Source organism: Stegodyphus dumicola, chromosome 1 (genome assembly GCF_044657685.1).
Source record: "Stegodyphus dumicola isolate Sdum_Otavi_A_Nest chromosome 1, ASM4465768v1".
NCBI classification, from domain to species: domain Eukaryota; kingdom Metazoa; phylum Arthropoda; class Arachnida; order Araneae; family Eresidae; genus Stegodyphus; species Stegodyphus dumicola.
Window position 1 is genome coordinate 9,924,322 of NC_140768.1, and position 24,748 is coordinate 9,949,069.

Consider the following 24,748-nt stretch of genomic DNA (forward strand, 5'->3'; position numbering starts at 1 on the left):
GACGACGTTACAACACCAGTATGTAGTACCTTTCATGTAAAGTTGATGTCTGCTGCATGCCACCTTCTTGGAAGCAAATTTAATGGCCAACAGTATATCGCATTCAATAACATTACAATGCATTTTCTCTCTCCTTTTCACATGCCTTCGTGGTGTACTTGGAAACATACTCGACGTGTATTCGAGAGGCACAGGGTTCGAGTCTTAAAGCTACAAATACAAAAAAGGGGGTTAGTAGGAGTGAGTGTAACAGCGGACTGGTAGACTCCGAGCTCAGCGAGAGCGTAAAAAACTTTAACAAAACCTTTTGGGCGACCTTAACCGATTTTAATTTGATTTAGACTGTATTTGGTTGCACATATATAAGAAACTAATGTTCCTAAATGCTCAGTTCCTAAAATAATGCACCCCAGTTCCGAAATTCTTCATCGCTTACGTTAAGCCAATGAGTTTAAAAAGTGAAATACGATTCATACATTACGTATTTAAAACAGTACATTAGGATATTCAAATGACAGGATACATGGATCTGTGAGTTCTAAGTTGAGTACTTTAATTTATGATATATAGTTTTTCGAATCCTAAGAATTTTTAATAGGCCGCGTGGCACTTCCCGTTCATATTCTGCATAAGATATGAGTAGAATGGTACAAACACTAATGAGTCCGTGCATGAGTCACGTACCTGTAGAAAAGTGTAATTTGAGAATGACGACAGTTCTCAAGAATGTTCTCTGGCTTAAAGAAACTCCAAAAATCATGAAACACCAAAATCTGGGATAAACTATCTAAATATCAAGTAAAAATTAGTAGAAGGCAAGCAGAGAACTATCTATTGTGTTACTACCTGTTAATATTATATTACAACCATTACATTTAAAATTTTACTAATACATTTACATTTAAAATTGCTCTTGGATGTTTTACATTGCATACATTATTAATCTTGTAATTATATTCATGATTACAGTTAATAATAATTAGGGAAGATTTCTCATGGAATATTTTAGCTAATTTATAATATATACTTTTGAGTTGAATAACGTTCAGTTCAGCATGTATGTTATTGTTCTGCATGTCCCCTCTTTGCAAATTTGCTGTAGAATATTGTTCTACTGTCTAATATGGGGCGCAAAATGGTTTTGTAAATGAGTATTTCGTTTTCTATAGATTTAGAGGCAAGAATCTTACTTTATGTGTTTGAAAGTTCTGAATAATGGATGTAATGTGTGGATTTTATATGAGGATCACCCCGAAACAACTGACTTGCTTAGCCAAAAGAACTGTGTTGTCACATACAGATACAGGTAGATGAGGGCACCAGAATTTCACCATTGGTCATACAGATGTAGTCAAGCCTTACTAACAGTGAAGTTCCTCCTCAATTTTGAGAAAGAATTCCCCTAGGCCAGACCGAGGGTTTCTCACCCCTCTTCTCCTACCAACAACTTCTCCAAAGTACTGCCATACAGTAGATTTCAGTTTATTTTAATTCTTCTGGTAAACAGAATTTACACTAATTTATCAATATTTATTTTAATTTTAAACTTGATTAGTCAGATCTCAAGTGTAAATAGGTGGTTGTGTAAATGTTTTATATTTTGTTTATGTTATGTTGTATACGTTTTGTGCAGGAATCGCTGAGAATTTTTTTAATAATACGGGCTCTTTCCTTTCTGCTTTTTATCCCGCGTTTTAGCTGTCTGTATATTTTACGTCTAATATCTAATTTTACATTTATTTTCAAACCAAATTGACCTCTGTTTCATGGGGGAATGGTGTATACAACTGGGCCTAAGGCCCTACCCCTTATTGAACAAAATTAAAAAATGACTAATTATGTGAGCATTAACAAAGAAAATTTCTAAATAATAATAAAAATTAAATTTAGTTTCGTTTAGTATTCATTTCCTTCACACGTATTTGATTCTTCGCCCAGCGGACAGAAAGATTTGACGCGTACTAAAAAACACATTTCTCTTCGTTGTCTGTCTGTCTTGCTAAATTACTAATTGGGGCATGTTATGTTCTTACGCTTAAATGTGTATAATTTGGTTCTCAGTAAGTATATTAAAATAGAGTGTTTTTTACATAGTCGCAATTAATTTGGCTTTGTTTGAATTTTGACCTGAGACTGTCACTTGTGATGCCTTTCTCATCATATCTCATCGTAACTGTTTTAAAAAGTCACTGTCATATCACTAAAAAGTTTACTGTCATATTGGCCCTGATTTTAATAAATCCTATGAATTAGGAAGAGACTAAAAAAAACCCTGCTGTGGAATTTTTTACCTCTTTGGAGGATTTCAAATTTTTTGTAAAATTTTCAAGTTTTCTTCGCGAAAATCGTCTTTAACCCAAACTTTAGTTTTACGTAATCATGAATCAAATTGGCACACTTTTGCCTTTCATTAAGATTAATTTTTGTTTTGGGGAGGGGAGATGAGAGGCGTAATGCCTTTCACGAAGTGGATGATTAGTAAGAACCATTAAAATGTCAGTTTAACATAATCTAAGGTGACATTAAACCATCTGGAGCCATAGGTGGTGGTATTCATAGAGAGAATTCATTATATTACTAAAAAAAAATAAAAATAAAATGAGATCTTTGTTTTATAAAATGTCAGAATTTATTCAATTGAAAAGAATTTAAAGTTTAACCCTTTTTTAGAAAAAAAAAATTGTTATAGCCATCTTTCAGGTTAACCCATATATATTTTTTCAGATAACGCAATTTAAAGAACTGCAGTTAAAAGAAACTTACTAATTGTGCAGTCTTTTGCTGTGCTTTGTTTGTATTTTGTTTTTGTTTATTTGTTATTTTTGTGAATTGCATGTGATTAAGAATCTTTGACTGACAGTTTTTATTGTATGTTTTTCATGCCATTTTACTGTAAAGCATTTTTAGATTTACAGTGTGATATTAACTAACATTACAATAGTTAGCAAGTTGATAAGGGATAAAATAGGTATTCTTCCAGCCTGATTTTTTTCATTAAAAGTCATTGTTTGATATTACTGTAGTCACATATATTTTTAAAAATCTTATTAAATTATGCTCAATTTACTTTTTGCATATGCTGGTACAAGTTGCACACAAGTTTTTTTCATCCAGGTAATTGTTAAAATGCAAATTATAAGCAGTTAATTTGAAGATCTTTCTTAAATTATGGTAGCAGTTCTGTATGCATTTCTCGATATGCACTGTGTTTGTTTTTCCATTGAGTGTTATTGTGTATGTTCTTTCAATATATGCCACTGGATATGTACTTCTAGTATACATCACTGTGCATTTCACATGCCATGGAAAGAAATTATGCATATTTTGTAATTGTTTTGAGAAGCATTTACAAATCTGACCTTTCACTGCATGATAAATTTTAATTAATAATTGAACATATTAAATATGTACAATAAATAAATTAAAAATTTTAATCTATTCAGCAAGTGCCTATAGATTTGTAATAATTAAATTAGAAAAGAGTCTATTAGATTTGTAATCACACATTTGAAAGCTATTTAATCCTGTGATTAAGATGACCGCCCTTTTTCTTTCTGTGAGGTTTTCTTTCTTTCTTTCTTTTTTTTTTTTAATCATTTGGTGCATATTACTTTATTATTAGCCCAGAAGGGCTATTAATCTTGAAGCAGCATTTTGCTTTGGCTAACTATAAATGTCTGTTTCATTCTTGAAATTGTTGTCACCAAATATTATCACCCTGTATTATATTTAAAGAAATTAAATAATGAAAGTATGTGAAAAAACAATGGCACCTAGAGCCATCAAATTTTGAATAATGTAGTCCTCCTCCTGAATGTGGACCCTGGAAGTCGGAATTTGGAATTTGTTTTATTGTCCATTTCATATTTTGTGAAACTTTAATGAATTTTTGATTAACAAACTCAAGGATTTCAAAGCAAACATTGGATATACGGCATGGAAAAAAAAATGTTTTTCTTCTGTAATGCACGAGACTGTTGGAAATTCTAAAGATATGCTGTTATTAAATATTTTTAGCCCAAATGCTCTCAAAATGTGTATGTGTGTTTAAATGAAAAAAAATCACCTCTTTGGGTGTAATATAAAGTCTGAAAGCTTTCATATTTTCTTAATGTTCTAAATATTATCTTAAAGATTGGAAATGTAAGAAAACAGGGATCAAAGTAATTAATTGTGCAATTTAGTTATTAAATGCTGTTTAGTACTGTTCTGTTACCAGGACTGGATTCAGAAATGTATCTATGTATGGATGTGCATATATGTGTATACATACAGGTGTATATACATATATGTATGTGCATGCATGAACACATACATACACACATTTCTGAATCCAGTCCCAGTAACAGAAAAGTACCTACTGTTCTTAGCAGATCCAGATATCTGTACCACGCAGAGGGTAAATATATCATTCTTTGAAAAGTAATGGGCTTAGAACATATCAGGGCAGAACAGTGATATTTGGAAAAGGGAGGTAATAAATCAGTTGTTAAAGAACCTGTTTAATTAGCTTCTCAAAGTTGGGTAAAAATATATTTCAGGGTGCCCCATGGCAAAAATTAGCGATTTTGGGCAATAGGCCAGCAAGGCTCAATTTCAAGATGGCTGCTCCACAAAATCAAAATAACAAGTCAAAAAATTGCACAAAAACGGTGTCCATGTACACTTTGGTCTATTTTTCACTTTAAAAAAAAAAAAAATCACAGAATTGCAGAAACTTGGCATTGTGCACTCCCTTGACTCTGTCCATGTACACATCGAACTATTTTTACTTCAAAAAAATCAGAAGAATGATGATGTTATATAATGTTAAACCAAAGTTACTCATTACCAAAATTGAACAAAATTTGTAGCCAATCGGAGCTCAATAAACTGCATTTTAAATAACACAATGAAATAAAATAAAAAAGGAAATACATGTTAACACATATACGCACTATGAAAAGGAAATATTGACTTACCATATTTAGAAATTTCTGTTTCTTCAGTCTGTAGCACACAAAATTCCTCAATAGCATTAAAAAACTCTAAAATTATCCGAACTAGAATATACATATTGCTGTCACCACATTAAATTCGCAAAAAATAAGAGTAAAAAATATCCTCCATAGTGCAGAACTGTTGGTGACATTTTTTGCATGAACCTTTCTTGCAATAAACCCATTCAAAGCTATCTGAATGATCATTATGTTTGACCACATGCATTTCCTGCATACAAACAGGACATTCATAGTGACTACTAAGTAAACCTTCATTTACACACCAGTCAATTAATGCATTTTTTCCCTTTTGTTTCAAATTGTGCAGAAACTTCACATTAATCTCATCACATACAGCCATTTTATGGTGTACAGCAGAAAATAAACAGTGTACAAACATTTCCGACATCCAATGCAGAAATACACCCTTACAAATATTTTCTCATCGGTCAAATTAACCGCAATCGCGCAACCAGTTGCGTCATAATAGGGTTTCCATAACATTCAACTACTCAGGTTACCATAAATGAAACGATGATTTAGCGATAATCCAAGGGGCACCCTAAAATATAGACTAACCTCAAACTTATCCCATGTACACGTGTGAGGTTGTTCAATAGCCACAACATGCACATGCGGGCCATAGACAATCCATGTGGAAACAGACCAGGTGTCACACAACAGCACTTTGCTGCTAATGTTTGGGTGGGAATCGTGGCTGACTGGTTGGCCCATGCATTTTACCACCTTGAATAAACGCTCACAAGTATCTAATTTTTGATAGAGGTCTTTCTGGAGTTGCTGATTGATGTTCATGCACAATTTATATACCAAATGGGTTTCAACATAACCAGGCTTCATCCCATATGGAACTTCGAATGGGACATTTGGAGGTATATGGATTAGACGTGGTGGTCTCATCACATGCCCTGAAGATTAACTGATTTATCACCTGTTGACCATTATTTTTGGAGTGCCATGAAGTCTATGAAACGGCAGTAGATTCTGAAATAGATTTTGTAAGAATTGTAATTGCTGCTACTACGATCCACGAAACGACCCACCAGTGGCTGAGTGGTAAAGTCACTGAACACTGGTAGTTCATTCTGAGATTTGAATCCTGGCAAAATGGATGGCTGCAAAGGCATTTTCATAGTTTTCCCCACATGTAAAAAGTATATGACCCAGTTCTTTGACCAGTTTTCAGCCAGTTTTCCCTTGAACTATTTGCATTTGAATCATATTTTATTCCATTGTTACTTAATATCAAACTGTATAGAGAAATTCAAAATATTTCAATGACAATAATTCTCCATGAAGGCATCCCTAGTCTTGGGCAGTAATCAGATAAACCGAACAAAACTGATCTGCGAAACATTCGGTATTTTTTAACATGTTCGCTGATTCAAGCAGCATGGGTGTCAATCATGCATTAATGCCAATGAGCAGAATTTTGTACACCTCCTGAAATACTTCTAACTATTGTATTATATACTATGTGTATTCTTTGGTCTAATAAAGTGCTTAATACTGCTTTCTATATTGTAATCTTGCTTTATCTTTATGTCTCTTATCACTTGACAGTGGCATCTGGGACCCTGCTTTTCTATGTGATTCCGATTCCTGCTGATGTTTTCTATTTCCCCTTCAAGTTGTATATTATGTTCAGAAACATGTGTATATTATATAGTTTATGGGATAATAGTATTAATAACTACAAATTGCACTTATTTATTTATTTACTAGAATGTTTTTTTAAATTGTACCGGCATATTATGTTGGCTGTAGTTTTTAAATATGATGTCATGGATTTAAAATTATATTAATGTTTTTAGTGTTACCTCTGTGTATTCATCTGTAATCTCCATATGTTACCTCCAGATTTAGATGATGAACTGTAAAGAACTGCAAGAGGTAATTGCATAATATACTTTGCTTTAAAGCTCTGTGTTTAACATTACATAAATCATCATCATCATCATAATAATAATAATAAAGATATCTAATTAAGGCCTAGTAGATTTTACTAAAGGCTTGGCAAGGATTATCAATCAGTTCTTATGTTCAGTTTTCTTAAGTTGAGGAATTCAATTTTTTAAAAAAGTTATTCTGGTAATATTAAGAGAAAAGTACCTTAATATGGTAATTTCTATGGTATGTAGTCTAAACATTTTTTCAGTAACTGTTCCAGTGTATGTGTATAGCAGTGGCACAGCTTGAGTTCATGAGGTGGGTTATCTCAACCCTTCATTCCAATTAATTATTGTCTTTATTAAGAAGTACAGTCAAAAGTCGTTAATTCGGACACCCATAATCCGGACCTCAAAGCTAAAAACATTCTGCGCATGCGCCTCGTTGACACTTGCGCATAGGCGTTTACGCGTGCGCGTATGACCTTTATGACTGCGCATATGCATGTGCTCAAGTGCAGAATACGTTTTCGCGTGCGCGTTTTATGTATAACAGACGGTATAAGCTAAAATTATCTAATTATCTATTTCAGTTAATGTTGATGATTGTGTTGTTCCTTAATCTTCGAATTGGATCCGGCTTATTATTTTTTGCAGACTGTAAGAGCAATTTTATAAAAGTAAACTTGAACTTTCGATTATGTCAAATAGAATTTGCGATGCTGGAGCTCTCAAAGGATTACAAAACGAAAATATGTTTCGTTGTCCATCAAACAAAAAGTGGAATTGCTGCAAAAAATGGATGAAGACATGAAGAAGGTGACAGAGAGGTTAGTGAAAACGAAAAAATTTCGATTGACAAGTTAGTCGGTATTCTCGGCACAGCAGTTACGGGACTGAACAGCGGAACTTTGTAACTGAACAAGAAATGATGTCTGTTTATAGAATTAGAGAGAAAGTATTATCACATAAAACAAAGCAACTTAAACAACTTAACATTGAAAGAAATGTTTAATAAAGTAAACAAATAAATATTAAGCTTTTTCTTTTTGTAAATTTTGATACCCTTTAGATCATAATTGTTCTTTATTTCATAAATTACGGTTTCATATTTTTAATTTTATAATTTCTGCATGCTATCTTACTAGATTTAAAGTGATGATCTATAATCCGGAATCACCGAAGTCACGACGAGTCCGGATTAACGACTTTTGACTGTACTAGTTTCTCAGTGAAACTTTTCAAAGTAATCGTATCTCTGATCATCTAGGGATCAGGATAGTACTTGATTAGTAGTATGTGTACTCTCCCCGGATGTCCAGACCCTCTGTCATCTCTGAATTAAACTGTCATTCAGCTATATGAGATAATATGCGAGATCCATTTCATTATTGTACTCCTAATTATTTATTGGAAACTTAGTACTTTCTAAATACCTGCACCCCCATCAAAACACTATTAAAAAATATTGATGAGAGATCTCACCATGTTGCCAATAAAGATTTATGTGGCAACCCGGTATGCACATAGCAGTTTTGTTCTATTTTAGGCTTTCCTGGTTGAAGCTTTCTTTAAAAGCCATACCATTTCACCCTCTCTTAATGGGCTGGGTAAGAACTATTCTGATTTCAGCCTTTTCAATTAATAGTCAATGTAAAATATGAAAATGCAATAGGCAGAGTATCTATAATGTATGCATGAAGTGCTGTCACAATGACTTTAACCCTTTAAAATTGAGACACTGCTTAAATAGCATCCTTACATCATATGTTCATTTATTTATCAGCAGTAGGTTAAGTTTGACTGTATGAACAGTCAGACTCTAAACTGAATCAGTCAGATTTTTATTTTAAGACATGTACGTCTTTATACTGAATAAAATTTTTGTTCAATAATTGAAGCTATTTGCATTTGAATCATATTTTATTCTATCATTACTTATTATCAAACTATGTAGATCAATTCAACATATTTCATTTTTTAAAAAAGACAATAATGCGAGCTTAAAGAAACTAAATTATTCTTCTGACCATTCCGTGACTTTTCTTCTGTTGCAAAGACTGATTAAGATCATTTAGTAGTCTATTTTTAGCAAGCATTTCATTTTGAATACTTATGTTTGTATTTGTAAACCTTAATTTCTATACATGGTTTTATGTGATTAGCAGCTACGTTAATTTTTAGTAAATTATTGTCCCCTTTGTATTAAATTGTAATTTTTGTCTATATTTAATTATACATATTATACAATTTTCATTAAACTTTCTGCTTTGTTATGCTTTTATGTATTTATTTTCACTAAAAATTATGCTTATGTATTTGACTGTGAAACTATCAGTGTTCTATTAAATTTATTCAGTTTGCTATAATAATATCAACATCAGTAAATGCTTTGAAAAATTTTAACTTTTAATAAAGACCATATACAAATATATGCATACACGTGTGTATATTTAGGCATTTGTCAGCAAATCTTCATAGCAAGATTTTCTCTCTTCTTTCTTTCAAAGCCCAAAGTACAAATCAAATACAAACTTTGCTCGTTTATAGATTTTCATTTAAAATTAATCTACAGCATTCTTTGCACAAGCAATGAAAGCTGTAGGTTAGTTTTAATTAACATGCATGTCCTAAGCATGTCTGAAAGTTGCTGAGTTCATACATATCTGCCAGCTTTTATCAAAGAACAAATATTCTCCACATTTCCCACATTCTTTGAAATTGTAGGTTGCCCTATCGTTGGCTTATCTTCAATGATTTTGCACCTACTTTTAAAGAGGTTGTATCATTCATACACTTGTGTTCTTGCTAATGATGCATCACTATATACTGTATCTCTAACATTTTGGTAGCAGATTAACATAATTTGCATGCATTTGATATGATGGCAAAATAACAAAGCAATAGCCAAAAGATTTCCGCCGAAAAAATAATTCTGCAACTTATTCAAATTCGAAACCGGAAGGGTTTAATTGCTATTTTATATTTTAAAACAAAATAATATAAAAAACTGTATTAAAAATTATCTGTAATCAATAAATGTACATTTTCTTTCTATTCATACTTTTTTACTCAAACTTACAAATCACGCCAACCTGGTTGCAATAATACGTAAGTACCATTTTTTCCTAGTAATTTTTCCAAGTTTACTTTGCTACTCCACTTTTTATTATCATTAACCCATAAATGATAAGTGACCATGGATCTTGACAGCCTTTTTTTAAATTTTTATTTTAATAATTATGCATTTAATATAATTTTAAATATATTTAATTTTTGGTATGTCCCAGTGATAATTTTCATGGATATTTGGAGTATTGTTTTAAATTTTTATAAAGCGTTTTTTAATTTAAAGTAATATTGTAAAAAACTAAACCATTCTAATAATATATCTAATTGCTATAGTTTGAAATATGTTAAAATAATAGTATTTTGCTTTTAGAAACATTTGTAGAATTATTATAATACATACTATGTATTGCTCATTAGGATGGATCTGTAGTGTTGCTTTTTTCCATCTTTGTTCTTTCCTAAGATTTTTCAAATAAATGAGTTTAATTTGGATATAAATATCATAATATAAAAGTTCAAAAAGTATGCTTTATAAAAAAAAAGTAATAATATTATTTGTATCTAAATGCAGTAATATTATAATACTTAGCAATAATATAAAATGCATATTGTAGTTTGTTAATATGACAACGTATTTGCATTATAAACCATAATGCAACTTAAAAAATAGTATTACAAAGAATAGATGTAGGAGAAAGGATACTCTTTTTTATTGTAAATTAGTGACCTCACAAATTTTTCTTATTATTTCTTAATACATGTATATAGATTGCAATGTAAATGTAAGAAATATTATCCTTAGGAAGAGCTTGAAGTTCTTACTTCCATTTATGATGGAGATGAAAATTTCAAGCAGATTTCTCCGACGTGTTTCCAGTATAAAGTAAGTCTATAGTTTAATAACTTAGGAATAAATGTTGTTTAATAATATAATTCATTGCTTACTCTTTACTGATTATACTTGTATTCTATAAATGTTTATCTGTGTCTGAATCACAGTAATACAAAACTGTTAACTTAACTGTAATGTAAACTGTAACATCAGTAATACAAAACTGTTAACGTTTCACTCTGATGAATATTATTATGTGTTTATATTCGTGAAGATCGTCCAAATGAACAAACAAGTCAGATGAAGAGGGTACTATAGCTTTAAACTGTTAAAAATAACAGTTTTTACGAAATAAGGAAAGCAGGTAATATAGCTTAGGGACTAATGCTGTAATTTTCTTTTGTATAGGAATAAAGTTATTTGATTCAGAAAAGGTTGGATCTTTGTATTCAAAATTCTGGTATTTCAAAGTAGTAAGTATTTCAAAATAATTAAAATTCTTGAATTACTCACAGAACAAAAACTAAAATCACTCAATTTTAAATTTAACAGAGTTTCATTTGACAAACATGATATATTAAACTCTTAATTGATTGGAGCCATTTATAGAAAGCAGTATTGATATTGTTACCAAAGTTATAAGAGAAGTGCACCACTAGCACATTCTAGGAAAATCATTCTTAGGGTATCAAAGATATAATAGCTTCTGGAAACTTCCATGATGTTATCGGGTTGGGGAGACATCATTTATGAGATATTTTCTCCCTCCTTTCTGTATGCCTTCGTGGTGTAACAGTTAGCACACTTGGCGCATATTCGAGAATTCCAGTTTAAGTCTTGGCGAGGGCATTGCTAATTTTTCATGTCTCCTGCTTCAGAATAGTCTAATGACTCTACAGTGGCACCCAAACTAAAAGGTGGTGGATAATGATTCTTCACATTAAGATTTGGTGATTGGATCCCCTAATCCCCAGTCACTCTTTAAAAGGGGTATTTTCTCCCTCCTTTCTGCATGCCTTCGTTGTGTAACGGTTAGCACACTAAGCACGTATTTGAGAAATCCAGGTTCTAGTTCCGGCAAGGGCATTACTAATTTTTCTTGTCTCCTGCTTCAAAATAACCTAATGACTATACACACTAAGATCTGTAAACTTCCAACAGTCTGTATCTCTGGATATCTTATACTGTTTTCACGTATAAGTTTTCATGTATAAGGCCTACAAAATACATTGACTTATTTCCATTGTTACTAACACTACAAAATAAACACTTAAAAATACAATAAATGCCCACAAATAAAAAATGTTGCAAAGTCAATAAATAATAACAAATACTCAGTAATACAAAACAAGCAAACACCATTATGCACTAAAATAAAAATAAATGCCATACGAATATTTATATAAAATTAATCCATGTGTGTGATTTTAGATTAAATCTAACAGTTTAGCTTAATATTATGGCTATTAGAAGTATTCAAGCCCAACTGATTATTGTTGAAAAACAGATTTTTTTTAAAAAAACTGAACTGCTGTCTCGGCTAGGATATATAAAAGAATATAAAAAATTTCAACTAGCAGAAGTACAGTAAAAGGACTATTCAGCATTCAGCTAACCAGAAAGCTCAAGTAATCAGACTATTTTAGAATTTTAGAACCTTCTTTTTTCCCCTGAAAAATTCAGCAAATCAAAGACTTATAAAGCACGTACAGGATGCTTGTCTCCAAACAGTGCAAATTAGTACAATAATGGAAGTATGACATAAGAGCACAATCATAAATGTGTGTCTAAAACCCAATAAATTTTCAATTAACAAGTTTAGTTTTTTGTAAAGAGAGTATAAGTTAACTGCTGTTTATCTATTTTTCCTTTTCATTTTGGTAAAATGATTAAAATTTGAGACCTATCTTCTGTGGAATCACATGTAATGGAATATTCTCAAAGTTATGTGATAGTGACTTCCAGAAAAGTGCATATTAATAGGCACGATTTGCATTATTTTTTTTAATGGACAATGGTGATGCAATGTGAAAAATTATGGTAAGCAATATAAGTTTTTATATGCTATATCTGTAACTTGTATTTGTTAATTACATAATTAAAAAAATTTGATGTGTACACCACATGACTTCCTTGTACGGAATATTAAATTATACTCATTTTTTCTTGCATTTCATTTAAACATATTAGATTGAATTTAAACCTACTTCGCCGACAGCGCATAAACCACAATAGAATAAATGCATTCTTTAAAATTCACTTTGTTTACCATAGCGATACTCTGGCGCTAGGTTTACTTAACAGTATTATATTTCATTCATATTGTAACTCAGAATGCACAAAATTTATATCATTTAAAGAATTATCTAATCGTTGCCACATGTTCTATTCAAATATTATAATAAAGCTAGACTGATGTATAAAAGAAATTAAGAAAAAAAAAAAAGAAAAAAGAAACAGTTTTTCACAGACAATTGAGTATTTCTCATTTAATTAATTTAGTTCTCACTTCGTGAGAAAGCAAAAATACATAAAAACTCAAAATATCTATATTAAAAATTACGAAGTAAATCTTAAACACTTATTTCCTCTTAAAAATTCCAGAAAGAATTAAGTATGATTTAATTGGCAATAATAAATGAATGCGTTATCTTTGTTGCTGCGAAGCTAAGTTTCTCTAAATTGGCAACAAATCCACTAGTCTCCTGTTTCAAATGTAAACATCAATGGCCGCCATAAAAAAAGGCTTAGCGGCACTTAAACAACTTTAAAATTGTTGATAAGTCTAAAAATATTGCATACAGATTTACTAAAGGCATAAAAACCTTAACTGGAAGATAAAAATAACGTAATACAATCATTTTTAAAGCAAAAAATGTACAATTTACAAACATATAAGAGTAAAGAAACTGAGATCACTGAGCCGGGTAACAGAGTGGATACATATAAATATATTTATATACGTTTGGTGCGGCCGATTGCAACCAAAATACGAGGTGCACATCTACATGTTATAGCAGTCCTATATACAAAATTTCAACGTTCTGAGGCTACTCGTTTTTGAGTTATGCGAGATACGTACGTACGCACGCACGTATGTACATATGTTCGTACAGACACCACAAAAAATTCTCTTCAGAATTAATTTTAAAGCAGTTTTATAATTTTTTTGAAGGAAAAGAGTATTTTATTCCGTCCTTATGTACAGATATCACGCAAAAACATCGTTAAATTGCATTCGATAGCGGTCAAAATGGATATTTTCGTTGAAATATGCTGCCTGAAACTTTTCTCGATTACAATACTTCCTTTTTACTTCATACAAGGAAGTAAAAAGGATCGATATAGTCTCTTAAATTTCTGCTGGAATGTGATTAGTGGAATTCTGGCAACATCTTTGCCAGCTGTTTTGGTCGGCAGAATTTCATAATTAGATAAGATCTTTTATTTTCATATGTATAAGGTCTACAAAGTGCAATGACTTTTATGTCCAGATGCTCCCCCCCCAAAGAAAAATTATACATAATTTTCTTTTGATATTGATGTTGTTAACAAATAAGAGTCATTTTTATAATTTTAAACTGAAAGTTTCTTCAATTCACAATTCATGTAGCTTTTCTACCATGAATTGCATTTTTTTATATACTCTACTGTCTAGTGTTCTTACGTATTTCGTATTTCTAGACCTTTTACCATAATAAAAGATAATACCGAAAAAAGTTGTTGAGTGAAACATAAATAAATGAAGAATCAGTTAAAATTCTTGCTTAAAGTTAGTGATTATTTGTTATTAAATGCACATACACACACACATACAACATATATATTCCTGATAATTGAACAAATTGGGCACATGGACCTTTTTTTTTGTATGTTATTTTTTTTTTTTTTTTACTGTTTTCTCAATGTATAAGGCCTACAAAATACATTGACTTATTTCCATTGTTACTAACAGTACAAAATAAACACTTAAAAATACAATAAATGCCCGCAAATATAAATTTTTGCAGCCTGCCTAATGGACGTTTTCATACAATGCTACCATTTTTTGTTGCATAAGAATGTTATCTTTCAGATTGTAACTGTATTTCTTTAAAAAAAATTTTAAAAATGTGCAATTTAAAAGCATTAAATGTGCTTGTAATAAAATTAAATCTTTGTTTTTAATAATGTATCTGACTAACGTAGTTTATAATATATGCAATTCATTAAATTTACAATACCATATTAGTTTGTGTATTCATCCTCTATCCACAATTTTTTACTATTTTTACGTCTTGAAAATCAAGAGAGAGAAATTATGCAGCTGTACCATTTCCGAGATGCAAGTCAATTAAAAAAAAATAGCACATTAGAAAACACATGTGAATATATATACTATTATTATTATTATAGACTGTCATTCTTAGAAATTAAAATTACTAATTTCAATAATGATTTTTGTTTACATAATACTTTCCTGTCAGTGTATATATTTTATGTTACCATAAAACAGTATACTTTTGTATACTGAAAAGTGTTAGGGGGATAACATGAGAAATGTTGAAGTAAATATGGTACAACTAATAAATAATTGTGAACATTTATGCCATTACTTTTTTAATAAAAACATTTCTAATACATTATATGATATAATTAGGTGCAAAATAATGAGTTATTAGAGAGAATGATTTAATAACTACATGTATTTTTTTCTCTGAAAGCAGAAATGTCTGGCAGTGTGATATAAAATATTGTATTGGTTATTGTTGTTCACAGATTGGAGCAGATGATGATCCCAAGTCATTTTTGATAGAAATATCTTGGGTTGAAAAATATCCATATGCACCTCCAATAATCAATCTGGATGCATTTTATAACAAAAAAATGTAAGTTTGCCCATTTGTTATGTTTGCAGTATTCGTTAACTTTAGTTACAGTAAATTCCTAATATTATTTTTCTTAATTTGTTCAGTAATGTAGTAAAAAGCATATTAATATCCCATAATAATACTTTCTAATAGTATATATTATGTATTTGGTATCAAATTGTTGATTTTACTAATAGGTTTTGTTTGTTTACTTGAACCCAAATATATTTTCTGAGCTCGGTTAAATCTTTGTGAAATACAGTACAAAGTCCCAAATCCAGACTCGTCGGGACTTTCACAATTCCGGATTTGGAATTTTTCCAGATATTAGATTATCAGTTTAAATCTAGTAAGATGGCATGTAGAAATAATAAAATTAAAAATATGAAATCGTGATTTATAAAATAATTAAGCATTTATTATCTAAAGGGTATCAAAATTAACAAAAAAAGCTTAATATTTATTTTTTAATTTATTAAATATTTCTTTCATGTTGTTTAAGTTGCTTCATTTGTTGTGCTAATACTTTCTCTTTAATTCTATAGACAGACATAATTTCTTATTCAGTTACAAAGTTCCACTGTAGAAGTCCTGTAATTGCTGTATCTAGAATTTTGACTAACTTGCCAATCAAAATTTTTTCGTCACTCGGTCTGTAGTGGTATTTTCTGGATTTAGAATCAATCCTACAGTACAAAATCCGAAGGCCGGATTCGTCGGGACTTCGGCAATTCTCGATTTCGGATTTTCCTGGATATTAGATCATCAGTTTAAATCTAGTAAGATGGTATGTAGAAATTATAAAATTAAAAATATGAAATAATGAAGTGTTTATGATCTAAAGGGTATCAAAATTTACAAAAAAAAAAAAGCTTAATATTTATTAATTTACCTTATTAAACATTTCTTTCAATATAAGTTTTTTGTGATAATATTTTCTTTTTAATTCTATAGACATACATGATCTCTTGTTTAGTTACATTGTCCTGTAACTGCTGTTTCGAGAATTCCGACTAACTTATCAATCAAAATTTTCTTGTTTTTGGTAACTTCTCTGTCACTTTCTTCACTAACGTTAGAAGTATTTTATGGATCTAGAACCATACTACAAATTTCGCCATTCGTTAATTGATTAATGCTTGAGAAGATTTATCATCACAATGAAAAACTTCTTTTGTATCAACTTCATTTATTACCGCTTCTCCACATTTCTGTACAAAATCCATTAATTGGAAAATTTCACCTTTGTTTTGCGATATCTGAAAACCTTTAAAATTAGCGGCTATCATCATCAAATTTAGCTATCCTTCACTGTACATATTTGGCTATGCATCATGAGCTTGGCGACTAATGACAAGTTGCTCCATTAAATTTTATCTTGCTTCTGTCGTGCACTGAGACAATTAAGCCTGAATTTTCTTAGTTTATGTCTATCTATATCTTGCACATGCTTAAGGCTTATCAGTATTTTGACTAAATAAATTCCCACATATACTTAAGCTTTATTGAGTGCCGGCACAAGTTGTCATATTTTGATAAACATACGGTGATGAAAGGAAAGTATAATAAATAATGATTTCCCAGGTTGGCATCAGATCAACGATGTATCTATGTGGAATGTTTCGGTTTGAGATATGTGTCAAGCAGATATGCAGCAACAGAGCCAACTTACTAATCATACAAATTTATGCTAAAATGATTGTTTCTTCAATAACAAAGTATTTTATTTAGTGTTGAAGTGAAATTAATAATTGGAATTCTCCACATGTTTTATTATGCATTGGGGTGGGGTGGGGAATCAAATGCGTATGCGTACAGCACACACACAAATATATATTATATAATAATAGTAATAAAAAGTTGGTAGTGGCCTTGAGGTCCAGATTTTAGATCATTCCGGATATTGGACGTGCAGATCTTGGACTTTGTACTGTACCAAGCAGACAGAGAGAATCTTTTGTAGCTGTGTACTGCTTTCTTACTGGTGTAAAAAAATATGGATATTTTGTAAACTTAAAAAATTTTTAATTGTGAATGTGACAGTTGTATCAACTATAACTGCCACATTTACAAAATTATAAAAAAAATTTATTTTATGTAATGTATATGTCAGTAAAAAAGACCCCTGAATACAGGTAGTTACACTTAGATTTCAACCTTGGCAAATAGACTGGTTGTATTTATTGTTTTCATAATCTTCCATATATATATAATGCAAATACAAGCCAGTTTTCTATAGAAAATTCTGCACCAAGGAATCCATCTTAGGCAGATAGCCCTCATGTGTTTTGCTGTATTCAAACAAATACATAAAGTAGTCAAAACAAACAAATAATTTTATTTTTGTATAGTTTTTATGATCTTTCTGTGTTTAATATTAATGTATTTAATTACCTTCAAAAACACCCTTAAAATTTCATTAATTTACTTTTAATGTACAAAACTAATCATATTATAATTTGTACTATATTCCTTCTCATTTGCAGCATTCCAGAAGTGAAAAAAACTGTTATTAACAAACTGTTGGAGGAAGTAAGTAATTTCCATTCCGTAATTAAGAATTGTATTTTTAAATGTAATTAAGTATTGAATACCCAAATTTAGTTTAGGTTTGTTATTAAAATTTGTTTGTAATATTTAGAGTATTTTATATTTATACTTCTGTAAACTACTACAAGAGTATGGAATGTGCCCCAATACAGTGTTATTTCATGCAAAAAAAAGCAAGTAAACCTTTATGGTAATTCATGACACGGTGGGATATCGCTTGTTCCACCGCACATCTAGAGCAATAAATTGGCGTCTTTGCCTGAGTGTAAATTCTAACATTCTTATATAAAGAGCTGGTTTTAGCAAACATACAAAAAACGTTTTTGAATAATTATCTAGAAAATATTAGTCATATTCGCAAAATAAAAAATATTTGTTTTAAAAAATCTACATAATTTTAAAAAAATCGCTCCCTGTATGACTTTTTAGATATTTTTTAATGATTTCATAACAGATTTGAAGCAGAGGAGATTTTCACTTCAGTACTTTATTTGCAACAGGTTTGAAAAGGAGGATATATAGAAGGGCGTCATAGTTATTTACATTTCACTTCTTTTTCCTTTGCTTAGGATATTTTTCTATGATGAATCACACTCACACATCCATTCAGTATTGAATGACATTTCATGTTTCAGGGTTAGATTTTCATTTCTTTCGGAAACAATACTAAATCTTTTTCAAGTTTTAGCATTACTGCAACTTATTAAAAAATATTAATTTGCATTATCTATATATGAAATCAACAGGATACTTGAATTTAAAAAAAAAAAAAAAAAAAAATTGAAAGACACTTAATAGCAGCATTTCCTACTCCTTGGATATATATTAATTAAAAATATTTGTTATTTTCAATTATTTTAATTAATATATATGAATTCAAATAATAATTTTTAGTAGAAAAGGAAACTGTCAGATAAAAATATTCATTCTAACACCAAAAGTTGTTGTTTAGACGATTTAAATCACATAAGAAATTTTAAAAAAAAAATCTGCTCTAAAATTAGACATGCATAGAATTTTTTCTATATTATTTCCATGAATGAATACTAGTACTGCCATCTGTTAATTAATTTTACTTTCTGTGTTTGTAACACGTTTTTAAGTTTAGAAAAGATCATTTAATTAAAAAAGATCATTTGTTTGTGAGTACAGACCGACTGTCAGATGATTTATAAGTAATAGAGGAACATGACCATGTTTTGCATTCCATAGTTGTAGCAAGTTTTCTTAATATGAAATTTTTTTACATTATACATCTTCAAACATTGGAATATGGTTAAAAACAAATAAATCATTTTCATTCTCTAAAAGTGCTTAAGAGATTTAAAATTGGTGAAGATAAGTGTATTGAAGATGCTGGCTAACTAAAAAGAATGAAGTGATAATTTAAAACAAAAGACTGTTTTAAATTAATAAATATGGTTTATTTAGTAATTCAACTTAAAAATTTGATAATCCAAGGTTTAAAATTCTGAGTTTGGTTTTGGAGTAGCAGTACCTATGCAATGTATTTTTTGCATAAATCTAATGAAATATTGTTTCATAAATTAATAATAATTCTACAATTTTTTATTAACTAAGCTAATTAAAATTATTTAAAATAGAAAAATTTTTCTATAATTATAAAAAAAAAAAAACTTTAACATGATAGCTGAAAATCACAAAATCTCATAAAATCATTTTAACTTTATTGCAAATTTGTGCTGCAATTAAATTAGTACCCTAATCATAATCCATGCTGTCACGTTCTTTTATTTGTGCATTTTATACAAATAAAAGAACATTTAATATTTATAATAATTTTATTACCTAATTACAGGCTGAAGCACAAGTTGGAACTCCTATGACATATACGCTATTAGAATGGGCAAAAGATAATGCAGAAGAACTTACAAAATGTCAACCAGAAAAGCTTCTTTCACCAGAAAGTACATCTTCATATGAAGAGAAAACACCCCAAGATGAAATGGTAAATTATGTCATATCTCTCTATATTTAAGTTTCCTTAACTTACATAAGCAAACTGAAGTATTTATAAATATGAGTTTCCTGGACTTAGAGCCAGTTGATAATTCATACACATGGCTAAGCAACCTGATGACAGTGAGGTTAATGTTCAAATGTGAAATGAATATTTGTTATTTATTATATTATCAAGTAACTATTAAACTTTATAAAATTGCTAAGAGAGTTATTGAATTATCTTCCAAAATATACTTATACCAGAAAATTTCAATTTGATAATTAATGTATCCAAAGACATGTTTTAAATCAAAAGTTTGAAACTTGATGGCTAAATGTAAATATGAAAGTATGCAAGTTTTAAATATTTGTAATTAGGCATATGGGGACAGATTCAGTATTTTAAAAAGGGTAAAGCAAACAAGCCTACCTACAGGGAGAGATGCTTTCATGGAGGAATTTCAATGTAAGACTGATTTTGAGTGTGTGTAAAAATAATGCATGTAATTTTTATTCAATATTTACATATTTGTTATGTAAAATTTCTGATATATGCTAAATTGTGAACTTCTTTACACGAAAAATGTAGTGGATGCACGGAAAATGAAAGATTTGCACATTGTGAAAATCAAAAAATATATTTGCATATCCTTGTAAAAAGCATGAACAGAATACTTAAATATTTATTAAATTATTTATAAATGTATTTGGAAATAAAGGATTTATTAATTTATAAACTTCTGTGAATATATAATGACCGTAACATTTACTTGTAAACATAAATTGAAATTCTGTTGACAAATAGATTTATAAAATTATTTAATCAAGAATTGTTTGTACTCGTTTGGTTTAGTTGATTATGGCAAAGCACATTAAGGCTGACTTTCTAAGGAAAACTGGCTTGTATATATGTTTCACATGGGTAAAACCACGAAAACATCCATGCAGCCAGCCTGTTTGCTTGGAATCGAGCCCGGGTCAGAATTACCAGTGCTGAGTAATTTTTACCACTTGGCCACTGGTGAAGCCCTTTCATACTGGAAAACAATCTATTAAAAGTTGTAAAGCACAGATTATGAGATACATACTTAAGGAAGTACAATCTCAGACTATTAAGAAGTAGAATTTTTAGGATTAGACTAGAAGTAGAATTTTTAGGATGTGTATTGTATGAATGGTAAACACATTTTGAATAAGTATTAAAAGAATTACTTCCTTACATTTTATAACTTTTGTAAGTTTTAAATAATATTAACAAATCTACCTTTTATCCCCTTCATATACTCATAGAAAGTTAGTACATGGAAATTAGCAGCAATATTTTTAACATATTTCACTTTTAAAATAAAAGGTACTCTATTTTGAAATAAACCGAAGAGAGCATTAATTATAAAGTGACTATGATTTTTAATTTAAAAGATGGCTCGGAAGCTGAAAATCATATATTTGAAGATATTTAAGAAAGAAGCTTTTTAAATAGAAAAGAAATTGTGCATTTTTGTAATCATTAACCAAATAAAATCAAATTGCCTTAAAATTTCTTTTCAATGTAATTAAAGGAAACATTTCATTCAAAACTGTTTGGGGAAAAATATAGCATTTAATGCCATTCAGAATGAAATGTTGTTTAACCCCTTAACTGCCATGGGTGTATATAAACGCCTTGCTTAGCCAAAGCGTTAACTGCCCTGGGCGTACATATTACACTCTTCTGAAATACTATCATTTGCTTTGCACTGCTACCAGTAAAATTATTCCCAAAGCTTTGGAATGCAACATCACAATGACCTTGACAGAGTACAGGAAGGAGGATACTGTTCAGGAAAAAGGGGGAAGAATTTGGAGAGGGGGATGTTTCTAAAACCATGAAATTCAAGACTGCATGGTTATTGCTCATGTTCCATTCCTGTTTGAGTAAAACACTTTTTTTTTTTTTTAAATTCTGTGCCCTCCGTTTTCACTTACTGTTTGTAGAAGGTGCTTTTTTTTATGAATATTCTGATAGTGATGATTCTTTTTTGAATTATTTTTTGATGAACTGCTCATGCTTCATATTGTTCCTGAAACTAACCGTTTTGCAGACCAGTATATGAACCAACATCCTCCAAAGGAAAAGTCAAGAACAAAATTGTGGCATCAAACCAACTCAGAAATATTTGTTCTTCTAGGTATACTGATTTTATAAGCATAACACTGAAACCTGTTATTACACTTTACTGGTATAAAAATAAGTTGATCAAAAACTCCATTTTTTTGGGATCTTTATTATACAAACATAATTTTTTATTATACTTACATCTTTTTTACTGTGAACTTTAAATTTTGTATTTTCAATTTTACTTTATTTTGTGAAAGTAAACGGTCTTTAGACAGCAAAACTTGCACTTATTTTCCCCCTAATACATCACACAACTATGCACGCATGTATAAAAAATGGCGGCACTGGGGAGTGAATCTTGTACGTTTTCTGCGGCAGTTAAGGGATTAAAATGTAGTCTTTCACACATTTAGGAGTCTAAAATATTGTAGAAAAAGTATATATATATAATTTACAACATTTTTACAAAATGTTTACTTCCGATCATGCCACTGAATGTTTTGGTCACTAAAACGGTATGTCACTGCTTTAGGGTGGTGTATGGGATTATCCAATTCAGACCTCCTTCTGTTTTGTACTTCCATACAGCATAAGAGTGGGAAAGGGAGAAAGCATTATATTCTGAAGAACTTTGTTCAGTTAACATAACAAGTTGCACTCTTCCTTAACTTACTTGATCCAGCTTACTGTTTTTTGCAGTTTATTATTATTGCAGCTATCTCGTCAAAATTAAAAATTTTATTATGTTGAAAAGAGTTTTTAATTGTGAAGCTGTAGCAGGATCTGCAAGGCAAAAGCATACTTGCTTTCAATGCAATCAGCAAACAGCTAGTTAATGCCAAAATCTATAAGTCTAGTTTTAAATCCAGAAAATATTGCCTACCGATAGCGACAAAAAGAGTTTTGGGTTGATTAGTTGTCACTGTAGTTTAGGAATTCTCAACACAGTAATTACAGGACTTAAATAATGGAACTTTGTAACTGAAGACGTGACTAAAACGTATTAGCACAAAAAAATGAAACCAGCCTAAACAATTTATATTGAAAGAAATGTTTAATAAATTTTGAAGCCCTTTAGATTACAAATGCTTCATTATCATGTAATTTTTCTAGATTTAAACTAGTGTTGTTATTTCATGATTAAGCTGCAGAGGCCTTTAATTCATTTGAAGACTTTAAATTCTTTTAATTTCAACTTTCTCATGAAATGTTACGATTAGGCTACATTTCAAAACTATTACATAATTCTCTTTTTAAAGTACGAAATTCCACATGTAAGGTTTCTTAAATTAACATGTTTGTTTTCTAGTGTGCACATATTTATCAATTAAAAAAACAATACACAAAATTAAATTTTTGCTCATATTTTATTTTTAATTATCCCTAAATAGGTTTCATCAGTTTCCAAAAAAGAAAAGAAGCCCAAGTTGAGCAAACAACAAAAAAGGAGGTTAGCTGAGAAACTGGACTCCAAAGGTGAACGTCCTAGGGGCTGGGACTGGGTGGATGTTGTTAAACATCTTAGTCAAATAGGTTCAAAACAAGCTATTGCAGATCTGCCATCTTAGCACCTACTGGTGATGCCAAAATTGTTGTTCTTGTATAAATTAAACATTGCATCTAAAATGTCTTACATTTTTGTCTTTTGAATGTTAAAATGTGATAATATGCATTAATTTCTTCAAAATCTTGATTCATTGTAAAAATTTAACTTTATTGTTTTAATATAAATTATATATTTTTAATCCTCTAATAATAAATTTCTAATATTTGGGAAAAATAGTTATATTTACAGTTATATTCCTGATAGCAGCAAAATTAATATTTAAATATTAAAACATCATTTATAAGGTATGAATGGAAATTACTTATGAACATCTGTATCACTAGTAATACATTTTATGCATAGAAGTTTCATAAAGCAATTCACATTTGGAGATAAACAGAAAAGTAAATTCCAGTATCAAAAATTTTTTTAACTCTATAGCGAGATATTACATACATTTAATATTGATGAAATTTCGAAGTCAAAGAACAGAGGTGTGTCTTCATCTATCGATTGACCTCATTCATTGATATGTGGTCTTCCTGTTGAGGAAAGCTTTCAGATGCATGGGTTTTCCCTCCTTTTGATCCTTGCTTAACAAATACAAAAAAAGCTAATGCTCTGATTGGGATTCATCTATGTAAAATAAACAAAGCATTCTTGTACCGCTTGGTATATCTCGACATAAAATAAAACAAGCGCTGTTTGGGCTTTTTTGTACTCATTTAGAAAAACTTTTTTTTAGTTGGGATTCTTCCACATCATAAAACTGATTCATCTCCTTGTTTAATAACATTGATAAAAAAATAGTAAAGAACTATTCTACAGTGTTGTGAATTTTAATGATTCTTGAAAATGGTTTGATACTTTTAGAGTGGGGTACGTTGAGAGCAGTATTCAATTTAGATGAATTTTCTTTGTCATTCTAAAAAATAATTGATAATTTTGA

At 30.0% G+C, this 24,748-nt stretch overlaps 1 protein-coding gene across 1 annotated transcript; it reads left to right on the forward strand.

The window, feature by feature from the left end:
- Positions 1 to 1,936: 1,936 nt before the first annotated feature.
- On the forward strand, positions 1,937 to 23,883 carry LOC118181329 (RWD domain-containing protein 4). Its single transcript, XM_085812669.1, has 7 exons — positions 1,937 to 2,060; positions 6,815 to 6,893; positions 10,764 to 10,844; positions 15,552 to 15,661; positions 18,130 to 18,175; positions 20,013 to 20,162; positions 23,645 to 23,883. The coding sequence occupies exons 2-7, from the start codon at positions 6,867 to 6,869 to the stop codon at positions 23,819 to 23,821; spliced, it is 591 nt and encodes a 196-aa protein (XP_085668795.1). The 5' UTR covers positions 1,937 to 2,060; positions 6,815 to 6,866; the 3' UTR covers positions 23,822 to 23,883.
- The last annotated feature ends 865 nt before the right edge of the window (positions 23,884 to 24,748 follow it).